Source organism: Brassica rapa, chromosome A01 (assembly GCF_000309985.2).
Source record: "Brassica rapa cultivar Chiifu-401-42 chromosome A01, CAAS_Brap_v3.01, whole genome shotgun sequence".
NCBI classification, from domain to species: Eukaryota; Viridiplantae; Streptophyta; class Magnoliopsida; order Brassicales; family Brassicaceae; genus Brassica; species Brassica rapa.
Genome location: NC_024795.2, coordinates 20,609,834 through 20,634,027, shown reverse-complemented (window position 1 = coordinate 20,634,027; position 24,194 = coordinate 20,609,834). Strand labels below are relative to the sequence as shown.

The 24,194-nt window shown below is 29.8% G+C and overlaps 3 protein-coding genes and 1 long non-coding RNA gene across 7 annotated transcripts; all 4 read left to right on the top strand.

The window, feature by feature from the left end:
• Nucleotides 1-11,004: 11,004 nt before the first annotated feature.
• On the top strand, nucleotides 11,005-12,452 carry LOC117125889. The gene is made up of 2 exons (XR_004448356.1): nucleotides 11,005-11,225; nucleotides 12,162-12,452. It is a non-coding gene; the product is annotated as an uncharacterized LOC117125889 (long non-coding RNA).
• Nucleotides 12,453-14,538: 2,086 nt separating this feature from the next.
• Nucleotides 14,539-22,220, top strand: LOC103836015 (CRIB domain-containing protein RIC5). 4 transcript variants are annotated; one of them, XM_033292086.1, is made up of 5 exons: nucleotides 14,539-15,341; nucleotides 15,449-15,525; nucleotides 15,713-15,795; nucleotides 15,887-15,987; nucleotides 16,055-22,220. In XM_033292086.1, the coding sequence occupies exons 3-5, from the start codon at nucleotides 15,750-15,752 to the stop codon at nucleotides 16,442-16,444; spliced, it is 537 nt and encodes a 178-aa protein (XP_033147977.1). In that variant the 5' UTR covers nucleotides 14,539-15,341; nucleotides 15,449-15,525; nucleotides 15,713-15,749; the 3' UTR covers nucleotides 16,445-22,220. The 4 variants fall into 4 exon arrangements, with proteins under 4 accessions (XP_033147977.1, XP_018514677.1, XP_009110472.1 ...); XM_009112224.3 differs by having other exon boundaries at nucleotides 14,542-15,341; nucleotides 15,717-15,795; XM_018659161.2 differs by having other exon boundaries at nucleotides 15,449-15,795.
• LOC103836003 (zinc finger MYM-type protein 5-like) lies at nucleotides 19,048-19,815 on the top strand. The gene has a single exon (XM_033276199.1). It carries the CDS (start codon nucleotides 19,048-19,050, stop codon nucleotides 19,813-19,815), a length of 768 nt encoding a protein of 255 aa, XP_033132090.1.
• Nucleotides 22,221-22,817: 597 nt separating the features above from the next.
• LOC103833685 (60S ribosomal protein L36a) lies at nucleotides 22,818-23,869 on the top strand. The gene is made up of 4 exons (XM_033292089.1): nucleotides 22,818-22,957; nucleotides 23,211-23,390; nucleotides 23,475-23,549; nucleotides 23,634-23,869. Exons 1-4 carry the CDS (start codon nucleotides 22,955-22,957, stop codon nucleotides 23,691-23,693), a joined length of 318 nt encoding a protein of 105 aa, XP_033147980.1. The 5' UTR covers nucleotides 22,818-22,954; the 3' UTR covers nucleotides 23,694-23,869.
• Nucleotides 23,870-24,194: the final 325 nt, after the last annotated feature.

Below are 24,194 nucleotides of genomic sequence, written 5' to 3'. Positions count from 1 at the left end.
CTAAAGTGGCAGAAGACTATTTCCAGAAGCTTTATTCATCAACAACGGATCCATCAGCATATTTTTCTAAAGTATTTGAAGGTTTTCAGGCAAGAGTAACAGATGAAGTAAATACAGAACTGATAGCTGGAGTAACAGAGGAAGAGATTCAAGCTGCTATTTTTGATATTGGAGGTCATAAAGCTCCAGGGCCTGATGGTTTTTCTGCTATTTTCTACCATAATTATTGGGAGGAGATTAAGCCGGAAGTAATTGCTGAGATCATTCAATTTTTTGATAATGGAAGTCTTGATAGTCGATTGAACCACACACATCTATGCTTAATCCCAAAAGTATATCCACCGACGGGCATGACTGAGTTTAGGCCTATTGCATTATGTAATGTGGCCTATAAAATCATCTCTAAGGTCCTGGTGAATAGGCTGAAGAAGCATCTGTCTGGTCTTATTACAGAGAACCAGGCCGCCTTCATTCCAGGAAGAATGATTACTGATAACATCATTCTTGCTCATGAGGTTCTCCACAGTCTGAAGGTCAGAAAGAGACAAGCTAAGTCATATATGGCTGTGAAAACAGATATTACCAAAGCTTATGATAGGCTTGAATGGAATTTCCTTGAAGAAACGATGAGGCGAATGGGATTTCATGATAAGTGGATTTCCTGGATTATGAAGTGTATAAGTTCAGTCACATTCTCTGTACTCATCAATGGATCACCAGAGGGTTTTATCACACCGCAACGAGGCATAAGACAAGGCGATCCTCTATCACCGTATCTTTTCATTTTGTGTGCTGAAGTTTTATCACACCTAATGAATCAAGCTCAGTTCAGTCGGAGACTACTAGGAGTTAAAATATCAAATCAAGCGCCAGCCATCAACCATCTGCTCTTTGCAGATGACTCTTTGTTCTTCTCTTTGGCTAATGCAAGATCAGGAACGCAGCTTAAAAGGATATTGGAGTTATATGAGCAAGTATCTGGTCAAGCTATTAATCTTACGAAGTCATCTATTACTTTTGGGAGTAAAGTTTCACAAGGTGTCAAGACGCAAATGAGAAACATTCTAGGGATACACAATGATGGTGGAATGGGCAAGTATCTTGGTTTACCTGAACAATTTGGCAGAAAAAAGAGTGAAATGTTTGCATACATTATAGACAAAGTCAAGAAAGTCACACAAGGATGGCATCAGAGATATCTATCACATGGAGGAAAAGAAGTTTTACTAAAAGCAATCGCACTAGCTATGCCTATTTATTCCATGAATGTCTTTAGATTGACTAAAGAAATTTGTGAGGAAATTAATGGAATATTAGCTCGCTTCTGGTGGGGTTCAGGAGATAAGAAGGGCACTCACTGGTTCTCTTGGGATCGGATTTGTCTACCAAAGAAAGAAGGGGGGCTAGGATTCCGTGATTTAGCAAATTTCAATCAAGCTTTACTGGGAAAGCAAGTTTGGAGGATCATGCAACACCCTGAGTGTTTAATGGCTAGAGTGCTGAAGGATCGGTACTTTCCAGATGGAAACATACTTACTGCCGTGCTAAAAAAGAAAGCGTCGTATGCTTGGAAATCTATTTTACATGGAAGAGATTTAGTCAGGAAAGGACTGCGGGTTATAATTGGTAATGGATCAACGGTCAGCACTTGGATTGACCCTTGGATACCATGTCATCCACCACGACCCCCGAGATCTAATGGAAATGGTTATGGATTTACTACAGTGGATCAATTTTTGACACCAGATGGAAGTAGATGGGATGAAAACAAGCTTCGAATGGTCATTGTTGATGAAGATGTTCAAAGAATACTAAATCTTAAGGTCAGTTCCAGAGCAAATTTAGACCTGTTGGGATGGCAATACAATGGCAATGGGTTATACTCGGTGAAGTCTGGATATTGGCTCAGTACTCACTTACCAACTAATCCCATTATCCAGCCAATACCTGGAAATCCATTAATCAAGCAGAAGATATGGAAGACAAAGATCCCGCCCAAGCTACAACACTTTTTATGGAAAATGACTTCACAAAGTTTAGCTACAAGCAACAATCTGGTAAGGAGACATATAATCAATGATGCACAATGTAAAAGATGCTGTCTGGGAGAAGAAACAGAGCAACACATTTTCTTTGATTGCACCTACGCGAAAGCTACGTGGAGAGCTTCAGGAGTGTCAAATTTAATAATCAATGGCTCGACGGCTTCATTTGAGGACAAGATTGAAGAATGTATCAGATGCAGTACATCTACAACTTTGACTCACCTACAAGATCTACCCATTTGGATACTGTGGCGACTTTGGAAGAGTCGAAACCTTCTCATATTTCAGACAAAACACTTACCGTGGAGAGTTCTACTGCAGCAAGCAAAAAAAGATGCAAAAGAATGGCAGGATAACATTGTTCTTACTCAAGATTTGACTTCGGGACAACAGAGTAATGTGCATCATTCTAGCAGGAAAATATGGAAGAGACCCGGAGAAGGATGGATAAAATGCAATACTGATGGCTCTTTTGTCAATAATCTAATGGAAAGTAAAGCCGGTTGGATCTATAGAGATCATCGAGGTCGATATTGTGGAGCGGGGCAAGCTATTGGGAATAGAGTCAACAACGCTCTTGAGAGTGAACTACAAGGTATTTTAATTGCAATGCAACATGCGTGGACAAGAGGAGTGAAGCGTTTGATCATAGAAGGAGATTGCAAGAAGGCAATTGACATTTTAAATAAAGAGACTCTGCAATTTGATATCTATAACTGGACGCGGGATATCAACTGGTGGAAAAACCAGTTTGAGGAAGTCAGATTTGTATGGACCCATCGAGATGCTAATCAAGTGGCTGACTTGTTAGCCAAGCAATCGCTACCAGGAAATGAAAGATTTCATTATTATAATTATGTTCCTTCTTGTGTAACTCATTACTTACACAGAGACTTTGTAAGTTCGGAACAAATTCATTAATAATAATAATCAGATGTTATAAAAAAAAAAAATGAGATTAACATAGATATATAGTATATATATATATATATATTTTTTTTAATATTGATATTTTTTTTAAAAAAAAAATATTTAATATTGATATTTATTAAATAATTTTGTCTACTCAAATTATTTTTTGATCATTTGTATTTTTTTATAACAAAATTTTTGATAGCAAAAAATTTCATTGTGTGATGTTTAAGTAATTTATACTTTATAAAAATAATTCAATGCAAAGTTAAAATTTAAATATTATGTTGTCAATATTTGTTCAAAGCTATTATCAAAAATGTTAAAAGAAAATTTAAATATTTATATATTTATATATTTTATATGGTATATAGTTTAATATAAACGATATTAATATATATATTTAATCTTAATATTTGTTAAATGAGACTTAATAATTATATAATTTTGTAATCATTTGTATCTTGTCATAATAAAAATGTTAAATCATGGTTCACGAATATTTTTTAATGTGAGACTTTTAACTGTTTTAGTAATTTATAGTCGTTTTCAAAAATTAAAAATATCACTTAATTTTTTATCAAATCTTAATAACTTGAAATTGAAAAGAAATGATAGAAGATACACAAATTTTTATCAAATCTTTATTATTTAAAATTATTAAATGTCATATATATACTTTAGCCACATTAGGCAATTTCGTAATTTTTATTTATGGAAAGAATGAAGAACATTAATAATTAATTAATGGTTAATTTAATAAAAAGCTTATTATATATTTAAATGGACCAACATATTTCTCTAGAGATTTTAAGAATCATTGTGGTGATGACACATGGCTACCTCAAATGTTGTAATGTTTCTCTTTTAATATATAGGGGATGTGTTAATTGCTCATAGTTAGATACTAAATCAACAAAAGGGAAATGTTACATAAGTTATTTGTCAGTTTAACTGTATAGACCTTTTATAGTATTTCTTTATAAATCTAACCATTTAATATATTTGTATATATTAATACATTAAAAAAAACAATAAAATAATATGTCATATTTTTCAAATTTATATAGCTTTCAGTTTGGTTTATATGCCATATAAATTCAACAGTTACAGCACTTCAAAAACATAAACATAATTGAAGTCTTAAAATTTAGGTAATATTAAAGTTTCCAAAAAAAATTCGCAACTTAAAAAAAATTATTGTTAAGGTTTAAAAACGTCTACACCCAGGTCTTGTTTTCAAATCCCAGACTATGCAATTTATTGCAGTTACAGGAAATCTAGGTTTGAAGTCCTGGAGAGAACGATTTATTAAACAATTATGCAGACTACAAAGAAAGGCTTACAAAAGATCTTCAACATGGTGCAAGTAAATCTGGTCAGGTGTGGATTTTCATAGGACGGCTCAGATGATGCAGTAGACGTAGGTCTTCATAAGACATGTAATATTGTCGGTTGTCGAATCGTCTATATAATCTTTCTCATTTCATAATTGTAAGATCGTAATAAATCATCGTTAAAAAAAAATTTATTAGTATATAATATTTCATAAATTCAATAGTTCATTAGAATTCATTATTTATGTACGAAATTATTTATTTTAAATTAATTTATGTATTCTTATATTTTGTGAATTATGTTATATGGAAATTTTTTTGACATAAATTAAACAAATTAATAGTTTACTATCGATATTTTAACATGATTTTTTTAATCAATTAGCAAAAAAAAAAAAGTGAATCATTTTCGGTGTATGGGTTATCCAGCTATTGCTCCTCCCTAAAATCTACCCCACATTTCTCGAAACCCTAAATGTTCGACATAAGAGTATCCGTAAGGATCTCGATTCTACGGCTAGGAATCTTCAGATTCAAGTGAGAGCTGAAGGAACCGCGCTCGAACAATCTTGACTACCTTCTTCCACAACAGCTACAGAGGTACTTATCATCATGGGTTTTGAATTTCATCTTGATTAATCTGAAGCTGATCAAAATGCGATAGTGTTTCAGTTCTTCTCAATCGCTCCTTGCTCTCAATAACTCTCATATATGCATTCATGTGTATTTTAAGTGCTGAGCTTTTGTTACAAATTAAGGTTAACCCATATGCTGAGCATTTCTTTGTATTTCTCTTTCCAAAACAGTTCAATCGACTCTGATTTGGTGCATTGAGCTTCTTCTCTATTTTCTCTTTGAGAAACTGATCTGGTGCATTGCTTTTTGGTTAGGTTTCTCTCTTCTACTACAAATTAAGAAATTAGAAGTGAGAAGACAATGGATGTGCATAATATATTCAAATTATTAACTGAAGATGATGACACGGATTTGATTTTAGACGATGAAGAAACAATGTATGCTGGCCGTCCAACAACTCTATGGAGTTAATCCTAATTGAGAGATGCTAAGGACAAATAAAGGTATGAATTTCATCTTTGAATCATCTTAAACTGATTATTTGATAGTGACCTGTCTATGTTATTGTCTCTACTTTCCAAGCTGTAGCACAAGTGATTAGGGACAATAGCCAATCACGTCATGACTCATGAGATACTTTCCCACAGGAATCAGCTGATAGAGAACCACCCAGATTATAGTTGTAGTAAGGCTATGAAGGTTTTACATTCGCTGACTAGTATAAGAATGTGGTCATCAGTTCAACATCTCAAAGAAGATCCTGGCAATCGGCAAACGTTCTTAAGTTATGAAGATGATGAAAACAAAGTTCTTTATTTGGAGTTTGTAACTGGTGAAAGCAGAGATGCTCGAGTGAATCATAAGGAATGAACTTGAATTGTTTTGTGTTGTTTTTGAATCTTATCTTGAATTCTGAATCTTGTTTAAGGACACTTTGAATCAGTTGAAATATGGTTACACAAGTTGGTTTCGGCAGAAATAAATCTTTCATAATAATTTTTATATAGATATAAATATAAATTTTATTTTATCGATTTAAATTTTATTGTTCATTAAAATAAATATTGTTTGACTTAACAAAATTTATTTTAATTTTTAGTTTATTTAAATTAAGTAAAATTAAGTCAAAATGAACAATTTCATTTATCTTATATTTATATATTTAAAACTAAAAATGAATTATTTATAAAATGTCCATATAAGAAATATGAGATAAAAATTCTCGTGTATGAAATGTATAAATTAATATAAAGTTAAAATTTTGTAAACACTTTGGTGTATTAAAGAAAGAGATACTTGGGCTGGACTAAATTTTGGATTAAACCACTAAGATTTATCTTGTTTAGCCCAAAATCTTTTGCTAATTATTTTATTTAATAACAAAGTGTAAGACCTCTTTGGTCTCATTTTTGACTAAAGTTTTGCCTGAATCTTCGAGTAATGGCAACTAGTTGATGGTCTGGATTAATATATATATATATATATACCTAATTTTATTTCTAGTTTTTATTTTAATAAATAATTAAATTATTAAATTAGATACAAATTTTAAATTAATATTATAAATTATAAAACTTCAAAATTCATATTGGTAATCAGTGTATTAAATTATGTTATTTTGTTTCATATTATATTTTGTGATGTTGATTTTGGATCAAAACCTTATATGTAGTAATGCTCAAATTAGGAAATTTAGATTTAAAATTAAGCACTTATTGTAATTGTGGACTGGAAAAAATTCAATGGCACTGAAAGGATTATAAACAATCAAAACCTATAAAACATCAACAAAATAAAAATAGCCAACAAACATTTTATATTCTCTATAAATTAGATTTAAAACAAGTGAGACAAAAACAAAAAAAATTGCAAAACATTATGTCTGTATTCTCTTTGATTATATTTATATTATGATTTTTATTTTTAAATTATTTGTGTTATTTAATGTTTTAATCCTAGTTTTTAATTCTTCCATATATTTTTATTTAATTTTCATTTTTGTTTTATGTAATATTATTATTTGGCTTTATATATATATATATATGTGTATATTATTTGATAATGTTTGTGATTTTACGGCTAAATTCATTATTAGCATAAATTCATTTGTGATTTTGATTTTCGTCATGTACAAATACAAATAAAAATTAATTTATTTTAGGTTAGGAATATGACTGTTTAACATTAAATGTATATAAATTGTTTAACATAAGTATATAATTTATATTTTATGATATATTTTCAATGAAGCTGTACCTTTAATTTAATTTTAATATTGTAATAATTTTTATTTGGATCAATAGTTCCTATTAGAATCAGTGAAATTGGGCATAATATTATTCATTAAAATCATAAACTAAATAAAAGATAAACGTAATTATGATATTATTGGTAGATATTGTTAATATCTATTATTAATTAAATGTCCTAATTATATATATATATATATTAAAATATAGTATATATCAGTAGAATATGATAATGTCTATTAATATTTTAAATATCATGATAAATATATATATATTAAAATTCAATTTTGAATATTAATATTAAATAAACTAATGAATTATCCTACAATCATAGAAAATATGATAAATAAGCAAATTCACTTTTCAAATAATAGTATAGATTTGATGATATTGTCATTATGAGAGAAACAAAGTATAATCTCCATTTGGTGCTATTAGATGCACACATTATGTTATAGGACTATAAAAAGCCATGCTCATCCGATTCTGAAAATACACATCCAATACAACAATACAAATTGTTGTATTTCCATCTTGTAAATTTTGGTGCCTAAAGGTGAAAGTACCGGTTGAAAATTCTGACAGAGGAGAGAGACAGCTTCACCTTCCAAAGACAAACCTCTTCTAGATATTTTTAAAATGGAAGTATGGTTGACATGTTTATTAATCCTTGGCATTGTAGTGTGCGTCATACTGCTTGTGTTTGTTTGCGTTAAAATGATCTTCTTCGGCTTTACCAAGAAAAATAATAACGACGACGACAAATCTGATGGAAGTTCATCAGGGTCGTGCGAGCATTAATGATTGCCCAAAGCGAATAATAGAAAATTTTCATTAAAAATAATGATACATATTATAATTGCGAATAAAATATAGAAATACTATAACTTACAAAAATATCAATTTATAACAGTTTTATTTTGTAAAAAATATTATTAATTATCATTCAATTTTATAACTATTTTTAAGATAAAATTATCAAATTACTCAATGTTTTATTTTTGTCATAATTGAATAAAGATACAATTTTTAACTTCAGTTTTTTAATGTTTCAAAAAACGCATTTGAATCTATAATCTCCAGCATCTTATTACTCTAATTCTTTAACAATTAAAAATTATCTATATTGTTTGTTACTTAGGAAATCCATGAAAAACATTATAAGCCCAACTTTTTAGTCCTAATTATCATAGTGTTTTAATGTATAAACTCAAATTCTTATAATTATATCATATCTCTGAAGTAATAAATGATGCCCTTGATCTTTAATATTTCTGCTGCCCTAAGCGAAGGTTTCATTTATTTATATTGTGGCACGGCACTGAAGTGCATGAACGAGACGTATATACTTATGTCATTCCTTTAAGAAATTGACAGTTTCTTTTTAAAAAATATATTTATATTTATGAAATATACTTTTTTTGGTTAGTTATGTATAATTCTCAGTTTGGATAATAATAAAAGATGAAATTGGTAATGGAAAAATTAAACTTTCAGAAATATTGTAATAATTATACTGGATGGTTTCTTGCGTCATGTGCAGAAATAATAATGTCTAAAAGATATTTATTTAAAATATATTTACATTACATTTAATAACTTCATTAATTTTTAAAAAGTATAAATAAACTATTTATATTTCTTATATAGTAGAATTTTATATTCTGATTTTTTTTATTACCTTGGTGTGATCCCAAAGGCCCACATAAATTCGGGTATTCTTGCCACTTAAGGCGTCTATGGGTGGCCAAGGAGAATCGAACCTAGTGCGGAAGCTTCAGCAGAGGCCCATTTACCACTAGACCAAGACCACTTGGTTAATATATTCTGATGTTATGTAAATTAGTTTAATTTAATAAAATTAATTTTCATTTTTGAAACAATAATTTATACTACTTTATTTCTCTTTCAAAATAGAATTTAATAAATTTTAGTTTTGTTAGTTTTAATTTAAAAAAAATTAGCTTCCAATTTTTATTTATAAAATTTTAAATGTTCAGTAATTTAGAAACTTGATTAGGATTATGCTTACATTGAGTAATAAACTGACGCAGAGGGAAATGATTGGTCCGAGACGGTGGTGGACGAAGTGGAGATAGATGTTGAGACCAGTGAAGCCTTGTCGGAGCCACCTGATGGTTCCGAGAAATGGGAGGAAGTTGGGGTCAGGTGGTAGCTGCGGAAGGGATGAGGATTTACGGCCAAAGAAAAGGAGAGATACGGAAAGAGAGACCAAGATGAGTAGCCATATCTCCATTTTCTTTGTTTAGTTACTCTTCGTCCTTGTAACCTTGTTTGAATTATTTGCTTTCTCCTCTGTTCTGTTCTTAAATATATAGTAGAACCTCTATAAATTAATAATCGATAAATTAATAACCTCTATAGATTAATAAATTTTGCCGGTCCCAACTTGGGCCAGTTCAAAATTTGACACAAATCGATAAATTAATAAGATAATAACTTTTTAGAAAACTCTATGTAAATATATGGTCCCATTAAAATTAAAATTATAAATTAATAATTTATATGTATACATATATAAGTAAGAATTTATTATTATACTGTTTGTTTTATATTTACAATGAAATTATCTTTATATTTTATTAATACTTAATAAATTTCTGATGAGATTTAGTGATAGTATATCTAAAACCACATTTAAGTTATATGAAATATATATTATATTTATATACATCAAATAATATAATAAAATTATTGTAAATTTCAAAATTTAAAAAATAACAATTAATGTCTATACAATAATATCATATATTTTTCTTATCTTAAAGTAAATATATTTTAAAATAAAAAATCTAAATAATTAAATTTTTGTAAATTAATATCTCTATCAATTAATAAAATTTCAAAGTTTTAACATTATTAATTTATAGAGGTTTTACTGTAGTTTGAATCGTGTGTCATCCAAATCTGTAGTGTAATATTTTTTATTGGTTAGTGGTCAACAAAAACATGGTGGCATTCAAGGGGAAATTGTTTTATAATTTGGTCGTACTATCTGCCTCCATTTTATATAAAAACTTTGAAATAAAATCTCTTCTTAAATCTGGGAAAGTCTGTGGAAAATGTGCTACCTGTTTTTTGGCCGGTGCTCGTGGCATCTCCACGAGGAACAATTTCTTCTTTTCTTCTTTTTGTCGACAAAGCTTATACCATCTTCGACCCACATCTATTTTTCATCTTTATATTTTTCTCTAAAACAAAGAAATTCTATTATAAAGATGAAAATGTTCCAATGTATGTTTTTATAATAATTTTTTCTATTTATAAGAGAAAATTCAAAATTCAAAAAATCGGATACGTACTGACATGAGCCTCTAATAAGGCCAAAACAATTTTTTTAACATAAATTGAACAAATACGTAAATATTTTAATCAATACTATTAAAACATAATGCCTTTTTTAAAATGTCCTCTTGTTTCAACAGTATTTACATGACTCTGCCATTGAATTATTTTTAAGCTATGATTTTATTTAAATCTTTTATTTTTTGAATTTTCTTTTATTTAACCATCCCAGTTTTTCAAGTTTTTTTCAACGCTTTTATTTAATTTACCATGTGTAATCTTACTTTTACTATATCTCTTCTATCGTATATGTATTAAAAGATGTATTCACGTAAACAATTATACTTTTCAATCATTCCATTGATTATGCAATATATTCACGTAAAAAATGTACAATTAAATCCAGATCATCAAGTTCCATCAACGATGACATGTTTCTTTCATTAGCAGAATTTGATTATGTGTTTGTTTGAACACCATACATTAGGTTTGAAACCATCTTGAACTGCTATAACGCTCTTTTCCATTGCTTAAACAATATATGGCAGTAAAAAATTGTACATTTAAATTCAGATCATCAAGTACCATCAACGATTACATGTTTATTTCACTACCAGAATTCAATTTTGGCAAGCTTCACAACAAAACAATATATGTATGGTCGACGTTATGAATGGTTGAAATACTTGTGTTTATATATTTGTACGTTTGCATTTTTAGATGTATAGATTGAGATACAGACGAACCCCTACACTCCAATTATTTTTTATTTATTTCATGAATTTATTTATTAATATTAAGTAGAAAACTAGCAATCTAATATATTAAAAGAGAAGTACAATTATAAAATACCCCTAAGTTTTCCTACTTATTTACAATGGTATGCCACGAAAGTAATTAATGAACCTATCTTTAAGTAATCATTGTCTTTTCATATTTATTAAACCATTTCATAAATAAAATTTAGTTTAATTTTCGTATTTAATATATTTTCTAAAACAAATTAGCTAATTTTTGGGAATATTCAAATTTAAAATTGATTTTAACAATATTAAACTTGGATAATGTTACCATTAATTATTTTTGAACAAAATTCAAGTTTAAATTGATATTAAACAATGTGATGAATATTCCTAAAATATATGTTTAACTTACCATTAATTATTTTGAACAATAAAATCTATATATGCTAAGATTTAAATATCTTTAAACTACTTATAGAACAATATGAAATATTTGTAACTGAATATTATTTTTAAGATAATTAAATCTCGCCTAAGATTATATATATTTAAAAAAATTTCTAAAACATATGTTTAACCATTTCAGTTACTGTTAATTATTTTCAAAAAAATATATTAAAATTTAAATATCTTTGAATTACTTATAAAACACTGTTTAATGTTTATAACCAAATATTATTTTCTAACGTATTTAAATCTCACCATATGCCTCATATATGATCAAAATATTTAAATTCTTATTACATTTGAAAAACAATTTCATGTTAAAAGAAATATTACTCAAACATATCAATAGAATAGATCAATATTTCTTGAAAGTTTAGTATCAGACATGGGTCACTATTTTCTTAGAGCACATAAACTATTTGATTGTAGTGTTTATTAAAATTTTAAAATATGATAAATATTTAAAATATAAACCAATAAACGCTTAAATAATATTCATTTATATAAAAAGTAAAAATAAATACTCGCACGGGCGCGCGGGTCAAGCTCTAGTTGGGTTTAAAAGTACCATCTATGGAATAAACTTTTTCTATACAAAATACCCATATTTTGAGAAAAATACGGCACTTTGAAACATACTCGCCAAATTATTGTATTTGCAAATCTATTTCAAATGCAATTATTAAAAAATAAGATATATACATAATCAAAAGCAAAAAAAAATCGGCAAGTAAATTCATTCTGAAAAAGATATACAGAACACTATGAATAACTAAATCATAAATATCCGGCCAATCATTGTACTTGCATATCTTCAACATATCAATAAGAGAAAATCAAAACAAGAAACCACCAGTTTTGGTAACGAAAATAACTATTATAATATACTTAAAATTCTAATTTCCATTAATTTACTAAACTAACTGCATATATATATTCTCTAACTGTATTGAATAGGAAAACCTAGACTAACTCTTTGATAATGTTTGTGATATATATATAATTTGATAATGTTTGTGATATTACGGCTAAATTCTTTATTAGCACAAATTCATTTGTGATTTTGATTTTTGTCATGTACAAATAAAAAAAAAAAAATTTAGGTTAGGAATATGATTGTCTAACATTAACTATATATAAAATATTTAACATAAGTATATAATTTATATTTTATGGTATATTTTCAAAGATTCTTTACCTTTAATTTAATTTTAATATTGTAATAATTTGTATTTGGATCAATATTTCCACTAAGAATCAATAGACTGGTCATAATATTATTCATTAAAATCATAAACTAAATAAAAGATAATCGTAATTATGATATTAATTGAAGATATTGTTAATATCTATTACTAATTAAATGTCCTAATTATATATATATATAGTATATATCAGTAGAATAGGATAATGTTTATTAATATTTTAAATATCATGAAAATATATATATTAAAATTAATTTTAAATAATAATATTAAAGAAACTAATGACTTATCCTATAATCATAGAGAAGATGACAAATAAACAAATTCACTTTTCAAATAATAGTATAGATCTGATGATATTGTCATTATGGAGAATCAAAATATAATCTCCATTTGGTGCTTTTAGATGCACACATTATTTTATAGGGCTATAAAAAGCCATGCTCATCCCATTCTGAAAATACACATCCAATACAAACAATACAAATTGTTGTATTTCCATCTTGTAAATTTGGTGCCTACAGGGGAAAGTACCGTTGAAAATTCTGACAGAGGAGATAGCTTCACCTTCCAAAGTCATACCTTTTCTATATATTTTTTAGAATGGAAGTATGGTTGACATGTTTGTTAATCCTTGGCATTGTAGTGGGCGTCATAATGCTTGTGTTACTTTGCTATTACGAGTTTATCAAGAAAAAGAAAAGTAATAACGACGACGACAAATCTGATGGAAGTGCATGAAAGAGAAATATAAACTTTTAAAAAACTGACAGTTTCTTTTTAAAAAATTATTTATATTTATGAAATATTTTTTTTTGGTTAGTTATTTATAATAGTCAGTTTGGATAATAATAAAAGATGAAATTGGTTAATGGAAAAATTGAACTTTCGGAAATATTGTAAGACTAGATGGTTTCTTGCGTCATGTGCAGAAATAATAATGTCTAAAGATATTTTATTTAAAATAAATATATATTTACATTACATTTAATAACTTCATTAATTTTTAAAAATTATAAGTAAACTATTTCTAGTTCTTATTTAGTTTAATTTTATATTCTGATTTTATGTAAATTAGATTAATTTAATAAAATTATTTTTCATTTTATGAAACAATAATTTATACTAATCTTTTTCTCTTTAAAAATAGAATTAAATGTATCTTAGTTTTATTAGTTTTATTTAAACAAAATTAGCTTCTAATTTTTATTTATAAAACTTTAAATGTTCAGTAATTTAGAAACTTGATTAGGCTTATGGTTACATTGAGTAATAAAATCAATATAGATTAAACTATTTAACTATCGACGAGAAAGTAATTATTTATATACTTTAATCTTTGATGCGATGAATAAGCAAATTAACTGGTACGTTTGCGGGATACTTGTGACTGGTTAGCTACCAAATACATCAGCGGTTAAATAATAAATTAACAATATTGACATTTTATATAATTATAAAAATATCAAAATCATAATATTATAATAAATATGAAAATGTATTTAGAAAGTTATAGTTTTAAATTTTTTAAAATTATAGAAAATATTTTTATTTTAAAATTTTATAATTTTAATTAAAATCTAATAGGTATATTTTTGTATTTTTATAATTTCAATTTAAATTTTTTATTTATTTTTTTTATTTTTGTATTTATATGGTTTTTATAAAAAAGAAAAAAAAATCCTCCCACAATCGCCCGCAACCGCAAACGCTAGCTGGAACCAGCTTTTGATTTTAAGAGGTTCGGAGCGCTTTGAAGCGATTTGTAGCGGTTTATGTGATTGTTTCGAAACGCTGTGAACCGCTACCAACCGCAAAAGCTGCGTTTGCGGGTTGTAGCGGAAAAACCAGTCATGCCCTAACTAGATTTAATTTGACAGAAACAAAATCTATTGTTTTCCCCCGAATTTGTCTTCTTTTGTTCAAGGTTTGAACAATTAATGTTTATGTTGGCTTAACTTCTAGCATGTTTGCGAATGAGATATCGTGGTACTACAAAAGTGATAATATTAAAGGAAGAAAATTATATGTAGATATGTAAAAATGTTTACATGCTAGATTTTAGTATTTTTGTGGAAGTATTTACTATTTAGGTGGAAGTTTCGATCAACTTCCTAGATCTTATTAAGCTTTCCCTAAAAAGCCAATAGCCGTACCTCCCGCGTTTGCCAGTAAAAAACGACCATAAGATGACTCAGAGAACCTTAATATAGAAACCACCAAATAAGGGAAAATCTTCTGGTTATCCGTTGACTTACAACTTTTACATCCAATAATCATCCGCCATGTTTAGTAGCCATATGTAGAAATAGACAGGAAAGAGAAAAATAGCTCCTTGTTCTCAAAGAAAGAAGACACATCTTGAGATTTTTATTTTTTTTCATTACGTTACCTTTCTCTTCTATTCGCGACCCATAACACAATACGAACCAAGAAAATAACAAAAGAAGTAGAGAAAGGCCTTTTGATTTTCTCCTGAAACATTTTGGAAAGAACATATCGTTTTACAAGTTGTAGCCAGGTAATTTATTTTCTTTAAACTTATCTTGTTATTTTTCTTCTTAACGCAAAGAATATTTTATTTTGCTATTGTTCTTATTTGTTTATATATTCCTCTTACATTTGCAGGAGCGGAGTTACAGATCTTCGGAATATATATGATTCCGTTCCTTTGGTAATAGGGTTTTATCTTCTCCCATAACAATGTAAGTTCATTTTATCGATTTCTTAGGGGTTTTATTTCAAGTAGGATTCACCCAAAAACAATTCACACCTTCCCCCTCTGCATATCACAACCTTACTTATTACATGAATACATAACTGTAAGAGAAATAAGAAGAATCTCTTAAAAACAATTTATGAAAAAAGGTTTTTGATTGCTTGACATGCAAGTTAGGTATGCATTTGCAAGTTGAAGCTGACCTCACCAATGAAGGGTCTATTAAAAGGATTGAGGTACATTGCTCGCATCTTCGGTGAGTTCACTTATCAGTTTATTAATACATGTCTGTGTATAGTCATCATGAATTTCAGATTTTAAAAAGTTACAAAAACTGCTGCATGCAGAGGATGATAAGGAACCAGAGATGCAGATTGGAAAACCGACCGATGTGAAACATGTTGCTCATATAGGATGGGAAGGGCCCTCTGCTACGACCCCAAGCTGGGTAAATAGTACCTTACACTACATATATTGGTTGTAGATGAACTCATATCTTTCATGGGAATCTGTAGATGCATGATTATAAGTCTCCGACGGCTGAGGCTAAAGGAAGTTCCAACAAGAAACCCAGGGATAAGCAAAGGAACAAGGGGAGGCGTAAAGCATCCACAGGCACAAATAACTCACCTGCAGAGTCTCCATCAAGGGTAGGAGGTTCAACAAGGCCATCAAGACGTAGCACGGGTAAACAGAGAGAGCAGAGCACGGGTTCAGGGTCGGAGTCAGGTTCAGGGTTAGACTTACCTCAACAGAATGATCAGTCTGTGGGACAGAAACAGTCGAGGCAGAAGAAGTCAAAAGGAACAACAGGAGGATCGTCTATTGGGCCTGCAAAGACAGATAGATCCGTTCGTGCGGTTATTCCTTCTGTGGGAGGTCTTGAAAGTTCTACAGGAAGATGAGAGATGAGAAAATGGAGTTCTTTTCTTCAAGTTTAGACTAGAGTGGTGGTTTTGTTTTTCTTCTCATAATCTACCCACTTTTGTCTTTTCTTTCCATCTTTTTGGAGATGTCTTTGCATAACAAGACCAGTTTTGTATCAAACCGATTTACGTCGAGAGAGGGAGAGAACTCATTGGTGATTATGAATAAGAGATGTCTAACATATGCTTTGCTTAATGACTTAGGTCAAATATATACTCCAACAACCTTTGTATTGTGTTCTTAGGATTCAAGGTTGTATTTAGCTATTTGATTAGTATAGACTTGAGTCTGACTTCTATGAGATTTCGGTTGTTTGTTGCATTATGAATTTTTTTTTCTTAGTAAACGTAACCACAGCTTTTAATATATTAAACCCAACTTATATACAAAATTATGTTGGATTATTTTTTTGGCTTTTGGCTTCGTAACAAAGTTGAAAACTGGTTAATATTCAAAAAAATTCGGTCCAATATTGTTCCAGTTCGGTTCTAGTTTTTTGGTAATTTCAGATAATACATGTAAAAACGTCGGATAATTCAGATTTTTTTCAGGTTAAATATCGGGTAGTTCGGATTGTTCATATAAAAACGTCGGGTAATTTTAATAATTATAAATATTTTGGGTAAAAATATTCGGGTAATTTAGGTAATTTAGTTTATAAATATTATTTTAGGATATCTAGTTATTTAAAAACTAAGTATAATTGATATTTTTCTCGGTTTGGTTCTGATTCAGTTTTTATTTTTCGGTTTTAGAGATATAGGATCCGTCCAGATATTTATGAAATTATGTTCGGTTTCATTTTTGGTTATTTCAGTTCGGTATGGTTCAGTTCTTTGGTTCTGAATATTATGCTAAATTGTTGTTAAAATGTTTTGTTGAGATCAAACAAAAATGCAGTGTATAAAAATGGTAATTGGATTAAATAACAAAAAAACATATTTAACAAACTACACATAGCAATAAAAGTGGTACCATATAATATATATTATGTGAAATCTTGAGGAAAATACCTCTTTCCATACTATTGCAGCCTTGTTATCCTGATATCTCTATAAAGCTAGCATATATATAATCAGAGCCGGTCCTAGGTTTTTTAAGGCCATAAGTACAAAATAGAAAAATGGCTAAAAAAATTAAAAACAAAAAATATTCACAGCCTAGGGGATTCAAACTCCAGCCTCTAACATAGACTTGGGGAATGAACAACCACTAGACCATTGCAAGTTTTTGTAAGATTGTAGTCATTTTAGTATTTAATAAATGACGGTCAGAAGCATGGGCTTCATTTGCTTGGACCCAAAGCCGGCTCTTTATATAATAGTGTTCTTTTAGAATCATTTGTCTCTTAACTGTATATATAGCATGCATTAAGCTAGAATCAGCATTCACTATAAAATCTTAACAATTGAATTTAGTTTCACCTTTAGAGATTTGTGTGATTTCTCTTTGCCAACAAAAATTACTATACATAAAACTAAAACGGTTCAAACCCAACATATATCCTGTTGAAAAAGACTTTGATTACTTGTTAACTTGTCTGCCTGCCTGAATGTTCATAGTACAAGGAATATGTTGGATGGTAAAATAATGGTAGGAACTTTATACTTATGAAAATCGCCTAGAGAAAATAAATAAATTAATGTGTATGTAGGTCTAAACATCATATTCATTAATTCAAAAGTGTTTTGTTGCAAACATTACATGTAGTTGTTCGTACATCTTCATGCACTCTTGCTCATATATGTAGGAGGAGAGATTTCAACGCACATTCCTTACACACATCAATATTTATTTTTTCTCAGGTCCAGCAACAAAACTATCTTTACTCAGAGTCGTACGACCTTGAGACCAAAAGAAACATGGGCTTAGGGCATCATTTGTTTTTAAAAACACTTAATAGCATATGTTTGGTTAATATTACCAATCATAAGTACTAATATATATTTTATATGGGCTTGAGTTTTAAACTATAATATTATCAGTAGGCTAAATATGGGCCACAACACATAAAGACATTCATTAATACATTAATAGTTCACTAATTAAAGTTAAATTTGCTTAAAAAGTTTATTCATGTAATTTTACAAAAATTAGGGTAACAACCCCAACTTCACGACGTCTTCTGTCTCTTCCGACTTCTGCTCACGTCTTCTTCTCACACACAAACCTGCAGTTCTGATTTTTGAAGTTTAAGATTTCAGATTATTATATTAACAAAGTAGCTTTATCTCACTTTCTCTCTTACAATTCAAACTAAGGTAAAAGTACTACGTATCAATATCTATTTTGTGAAATAGTGAATAACAATCAGAATTTTATATGTTGATAGAACGATGTCATCGAACAAAAGACATCAACCGTGTGGAGCAGACAACAGAAAAAAAAGAAGAACAAAAAAGATGAGGAAGCAAAATTTTAAAAGAATGGTTTATTAAGGTATTTCAAAAAATCTGAAACTCTTGATACCTTTGTAGAGAATAATGATGAATAAGAACAACATGCTACGTCTAGAGAAGATAAAGTAGATGAAAATATAAGTGAGGATCATGGAGAAAAACCGAGTCCTGAGCCAAATAATATGAATGTTGTGAATGAGGAAGAGTTGAAAGAAAAAGATGATGGGGATAAGAATGGAAGTGAAAAGAGTGGTAATCTCGAGGAGCCTTGTGGATACATAGATATGTATGATCCTGAAAATTGGGACAACATAAAAAAAGGATGGACTGAGTGGAGAGATTTTATGGTTGTACAAGGTCCTGCGAAAAGATTGCCAATAGATTACAACTTTCCCAAGGATGGTGTTAAGAGACATTTCTCTCATTTGCATTATACAAGACAATTGGGTGATGAAAAAAAACAAGATCGGCGTTGGCTACATTATTCAAAGAAAATAAACAAAATCTTTTGTTTCTGCTGCAAATTGCTCAGTAAGAGTGACAGTAGTCAATTGGCATCTGTGGGGTTCAGCGATTGGAGAAATGTATTGAAAAGGCTTAAAGAACATGAATCTGGTCGTGAACCTATATTATGTATGAAGCAGTGGGCAAAACTAGATCTCAGGCTGCAAAAGAATCAGACCATTGACAAATATGCTCAAGATGAAATCAACAAAGAGAAAATCCATTGGAGACAAGTGCTGCTTAGGATAATTTCTGTAGTGAAAACTCTTGCTAAACAAAATTTAGTATTTCGTGGAAGCTACGAAAAGATTGGAGAAGAAGGTTGTGGGAATTTCTTAAGCTTTATCGAGATGATTGCTGATTTTGATCCTGTGATGATCGAACATCTTAGGAGATTTAAAGACGTGAATCTCGTACTCATTATCTCATGGCAGAATTCAGAATGAGTTAATAGCTTTGTTGGGCAATGAGATCAAAGGTATGATCATCAAGAAAATTCAAAGTGCAAAATTTTTCTCTGTTATTCTTGACTGCACTTCAGATATAAGTCATCATGAACAAATGACTGTTGTTATATGGCGTGTAGATGTGTCAACAGTTTCAGTTAAGGTTGAAAATTTTTTTTTAACGTTTCTGAAAGTTGATGATACATATGGAGAAAGTTGCTTTTGATTTGAAAATTGATGATGTGAGAGGACAAGGTTATGACAATGGCTCTAATATGAAGGGAAAGCATAAAGGAGTACAAAAAAGATTTCTTGAGATTAATCCTAGAGCGTTTTATACACCATGTAGTTGTCATAGTTTGAATCTTGCACTATGTGATATGGCAAGGACTTCTTCAAAGGGGATCTCGTTTTTTGGAATCATCCAGCATACTTATAACTTTTTTTCAGCTTCAAATAAGCGCTAGAAAATCTTTGAAGATCATGTAGATGGTCTAACACTTAAGTCTTTGTCGAATACTTGTTGGGAGAGCCATGTTGAAAGTGTTAAGGAGATACGGTTTCAAGCTCATAAAATCATGAACGCTTTAGTTTACATTGCTGAAAATAGTGTTGATCCACAAGAGCAGAGCAGAGCAAAGCTGCATATCTTGCAACAAGTGAAACACATGGAATTAGAAGTTTTGAGTTCTTGGTTTCCCTGGTTATTTGGTACAATCTTTTATCGGTTATCAACATTGTGAGTAAGAGTTTGCAGTCAGAAGACATGGATATTGATGTTGCTATTGCTCAACTTAAGGGGCTGGTTTCTTATTTTAAAAAATATAGAGATTCAGGTTTTGAGAAAGCAAAATCAGAGGCTAAAATACTTGCAGAGGCTTATGGAGATTGAGGCTGTGTTCCCCAAGCAAGGAAAGCGGGTAATCAAAAGAAAAATACAATATGGCGAGTGTTCAGAGAATGTAGAGGGGAGTGTGACATTATCACCCGAAGAGAAATTTAGAGTTGATTACTTCATTCAGATCATGGATCAGACCAAGCTCTCTACTCGTTTGGGACAAGATTTGAACAATTCGAGAAGTATGAAAAATATTTGGATTTTTGTTTGATTTGAAGAAACTGCAGTCAGCAAGTGATGATAGTTTGATGGTTTCCTGTGCCAATTTTGAAGATTCTCTAACTCATAGTGATCATTCAGATATTTTTGGTAGTGATCTTTTTGCTGAGCTTAAAATTATAAGAGAAGCTTTACCAGAAGGAGTTAAGAAGCCTACTGAAGTGCTAGACTTTTTGCAAAGTGTTCATGATTTTTATCCAAATTCATGGATTGCTTATCGAATATTGTTGACCATCCCTGTTTCGGTTGCATCTGCTGAGAGGAGTTTTTCGAAGGTGAAGCTAATAAAATCTTATCTTCGTTCGACTATGTCACAAGAAAGATTGAGTGATTTGGCTCTCTTATCTATCGAGAGAGAACTCTTAAGGAACATTGATTTTGAAAGTTTAGTCAATGAGTTCTTAGAGAAGAAAGGAAGACAAATTATGTTTTAGAATTATTAAGCAGTGTTTTTTTTTTGAAGTGAATCTTTATAAGATATTTTTATGAATGAAGGCATATTTTTTTCTCACGCTTACATATGGTTTTAATACTCGCACAGCTATGTCTTTACTCCAAATAAGAGTATGTTTTTTTCATTCTCTATTTATGTGACACCACCATCTTTTCTCCATTTCCATTGATTTTTTTTTTCACTTTTTTGAAATATTTTTGGGTATTTCGTACTTTTCAAGTTTTCCAAATTTGTGTGATTAAAACTGATTCATTGGCTAAGAACCCGCCCCACTAGAGGTTCTCTATCATTTTATGCAAATATCTTAACACCATTTTGTTATATGATTCAAACTTTATTTTCTTTCTTAAAATTAAACCAGTGAAAATATGTCATTTTTATGTTGGGTTTCTTAAAGCATTATGATATTATCTCTATACAGAATACAATATCACTTTCTCTCCTTAATCATATCATTTTTAATTAACTAATTGTGAGAAATTCTTTTCCATTCTAAGGAATGGAAGTGCTTTTAAACCATCCCAAACCTACTTTATTTTTCATTTTGAAGTAAATTTTTTTTCAACTCTATTTCATTTCTTGTTTCAAAATGAAGTAATGAACAATATTACATCAAATTTGAACATATAATATTCTTATCGTTATTTCTCAAAGACAAACTTTCTTAATAATAAAGTAGTCCTTAGTTTTTACTTACTATTATATTTTGCTAAAATAAATTATGTACATTAGTATTATCCAAGTCATTTCAAACTTTCAACTATTATTATCATCTAATTACATGTTTATATCCAAAAGCATGAAGATATCCTTTTAACTCGATTAAGAAGAATCCAAAATAAATAAGTTCATCTTTTACTTCAAAAACATTTATTAATCATTATAGAAGAAATATATATATATATATATATATATATATATATATATATATATATATATATATGTCGTTTTTTATAAAAATATGATATTCTTTCTTTGTTTATTCATGTTATGTAATAAATTTATTATATTATAATGTTTAATTTATGTTAAACAATAATTGTGTTTGATTATATTTAAAATAAATTAACTGAGTACCATTAATAAACATAAACATAAAAAGTGAAAGATGTTATTAATAGTTAATGTTAAATAGCTGTGAGTTTTGTAGATCGATCTGAAAACACTTTAAAAAGAAAAAAAAGTAATCGTGTAAACTGTCAAACTATTGACTGACTGTTATGGAAAGAGCTCGTGTGGTAGAACTAAAATTTTTCATTAATATTGCATAAATTAAAGGTAGTTTATCATCATTTTTAAAAGAAACAAAGATTATGTTATGTAAATTATTTATCATCAAATGTAAAGATACCAGCAAACTCTTAATTATCCTTATGTGACAACTAGACACTCTGTGCAAAGGCCGAAGTTATTATACAAACTTTGGGCCTTAAACGAAGGCCCGTTTTAACATATTTAGGGTATCTAAAAAGCTTTACTATAAATTCAGTTTTCTGTAAGCAACGTATCGTTCGCGGACGACGGCACACAATCTTCACCCGAGAGAGAGAGAGATCAGAGTAGCGAAAATGGTATTTCTTTCGACCTGATTCTGTATTTTTGGACTCGTTAATACATTCGTTGAACTTGTTGATTCGATTCGTATTGAGTCCTGTGATTGATTACAGATCTATATTTTGAGTTTTCTGTCTCTGACCAAACACTTTTGTCGACATGTAGTGCTTACTAGTTACTGCTCATGAATTTTAATAAATACACACACTCTTTGTTGAGTCATTTTGATTTTGAAATGCTAGTTGGTTAAACTGAGATTGTGTTGGTTAGGTGAACATTCCAAAGACAAAGAAGACGTACTGCAAGAACAAGGAATGCAAGAAGCACACATTGCACAAGGTTACCCAATACAAAAAGGGTAAAGACAGTCTCGCCGCCCAAGGAAAGCGTCGTTATGACCGTAAGCAATCTGGTTATGGTGGTCAGACCAAGCCTGTCTTCCACAAGAAGGTGATCTTTCTCTCCTTGTTACCTCCGCTTTTTCAGATTCAAGATCCATTTGAATACTGATATTCTTCTAATGTAATTGAACAGGCTAAGACCACGAAGAAGATTGTCCTCAGGCTTCAGTGCCAAACTTGCAAGCACTTTTCGCAGCACTCAATCAAGGTAAACACTAACTATCTTCTTCATTCACCATTTACTCGGTAGTTATTCTTACACTGTCGGTTTCTGTTTCCTTGAATTCTTCAGAGGTGTAAGCATTTTGAGATCGGTGGAGACAAGAAGGGCAAGGGAACATCTCTTTTCTAAGCTGTTGTCATCGTCTTAATTGTTACAAGTTTTCTATTTCGTTTGGATCTGATTCCATCTGTTTTAGCCCTCGTATAAGATTGTCCCCTCATCTTTGGTTGTCACTCTATATTTTGAATCATCTAGACATGATTTTGCTGTTTTTCTTTGCACTTGAAATGGTTACTTTTGAGATATTTGCCTCGTTTCCCGACAATGCAAGCCAAAGGCCAGAGTCTCTTTGACGAATTTGAAATCTTAGGTTTGCCCAGAGAGGAGGAAGCCAACATAACATACCACTTATGCTATGTTATGGAAATCTTTTGCTAAACACATCTTCTACTGTTTTATACAGTTTTTACATACCTCAAATCGAAAACCAGAGATTAAAAAAAGCCTTTGCTTTGTAGTGATTCTTGGACACGTGACATTGCCAAAACCCATAGTCTTCTTGGTCATTGGTACCATTCATGCTCAACCAAAAGTTTGAATAATAATATGTTGAGTATTGGTGCTTTGGTT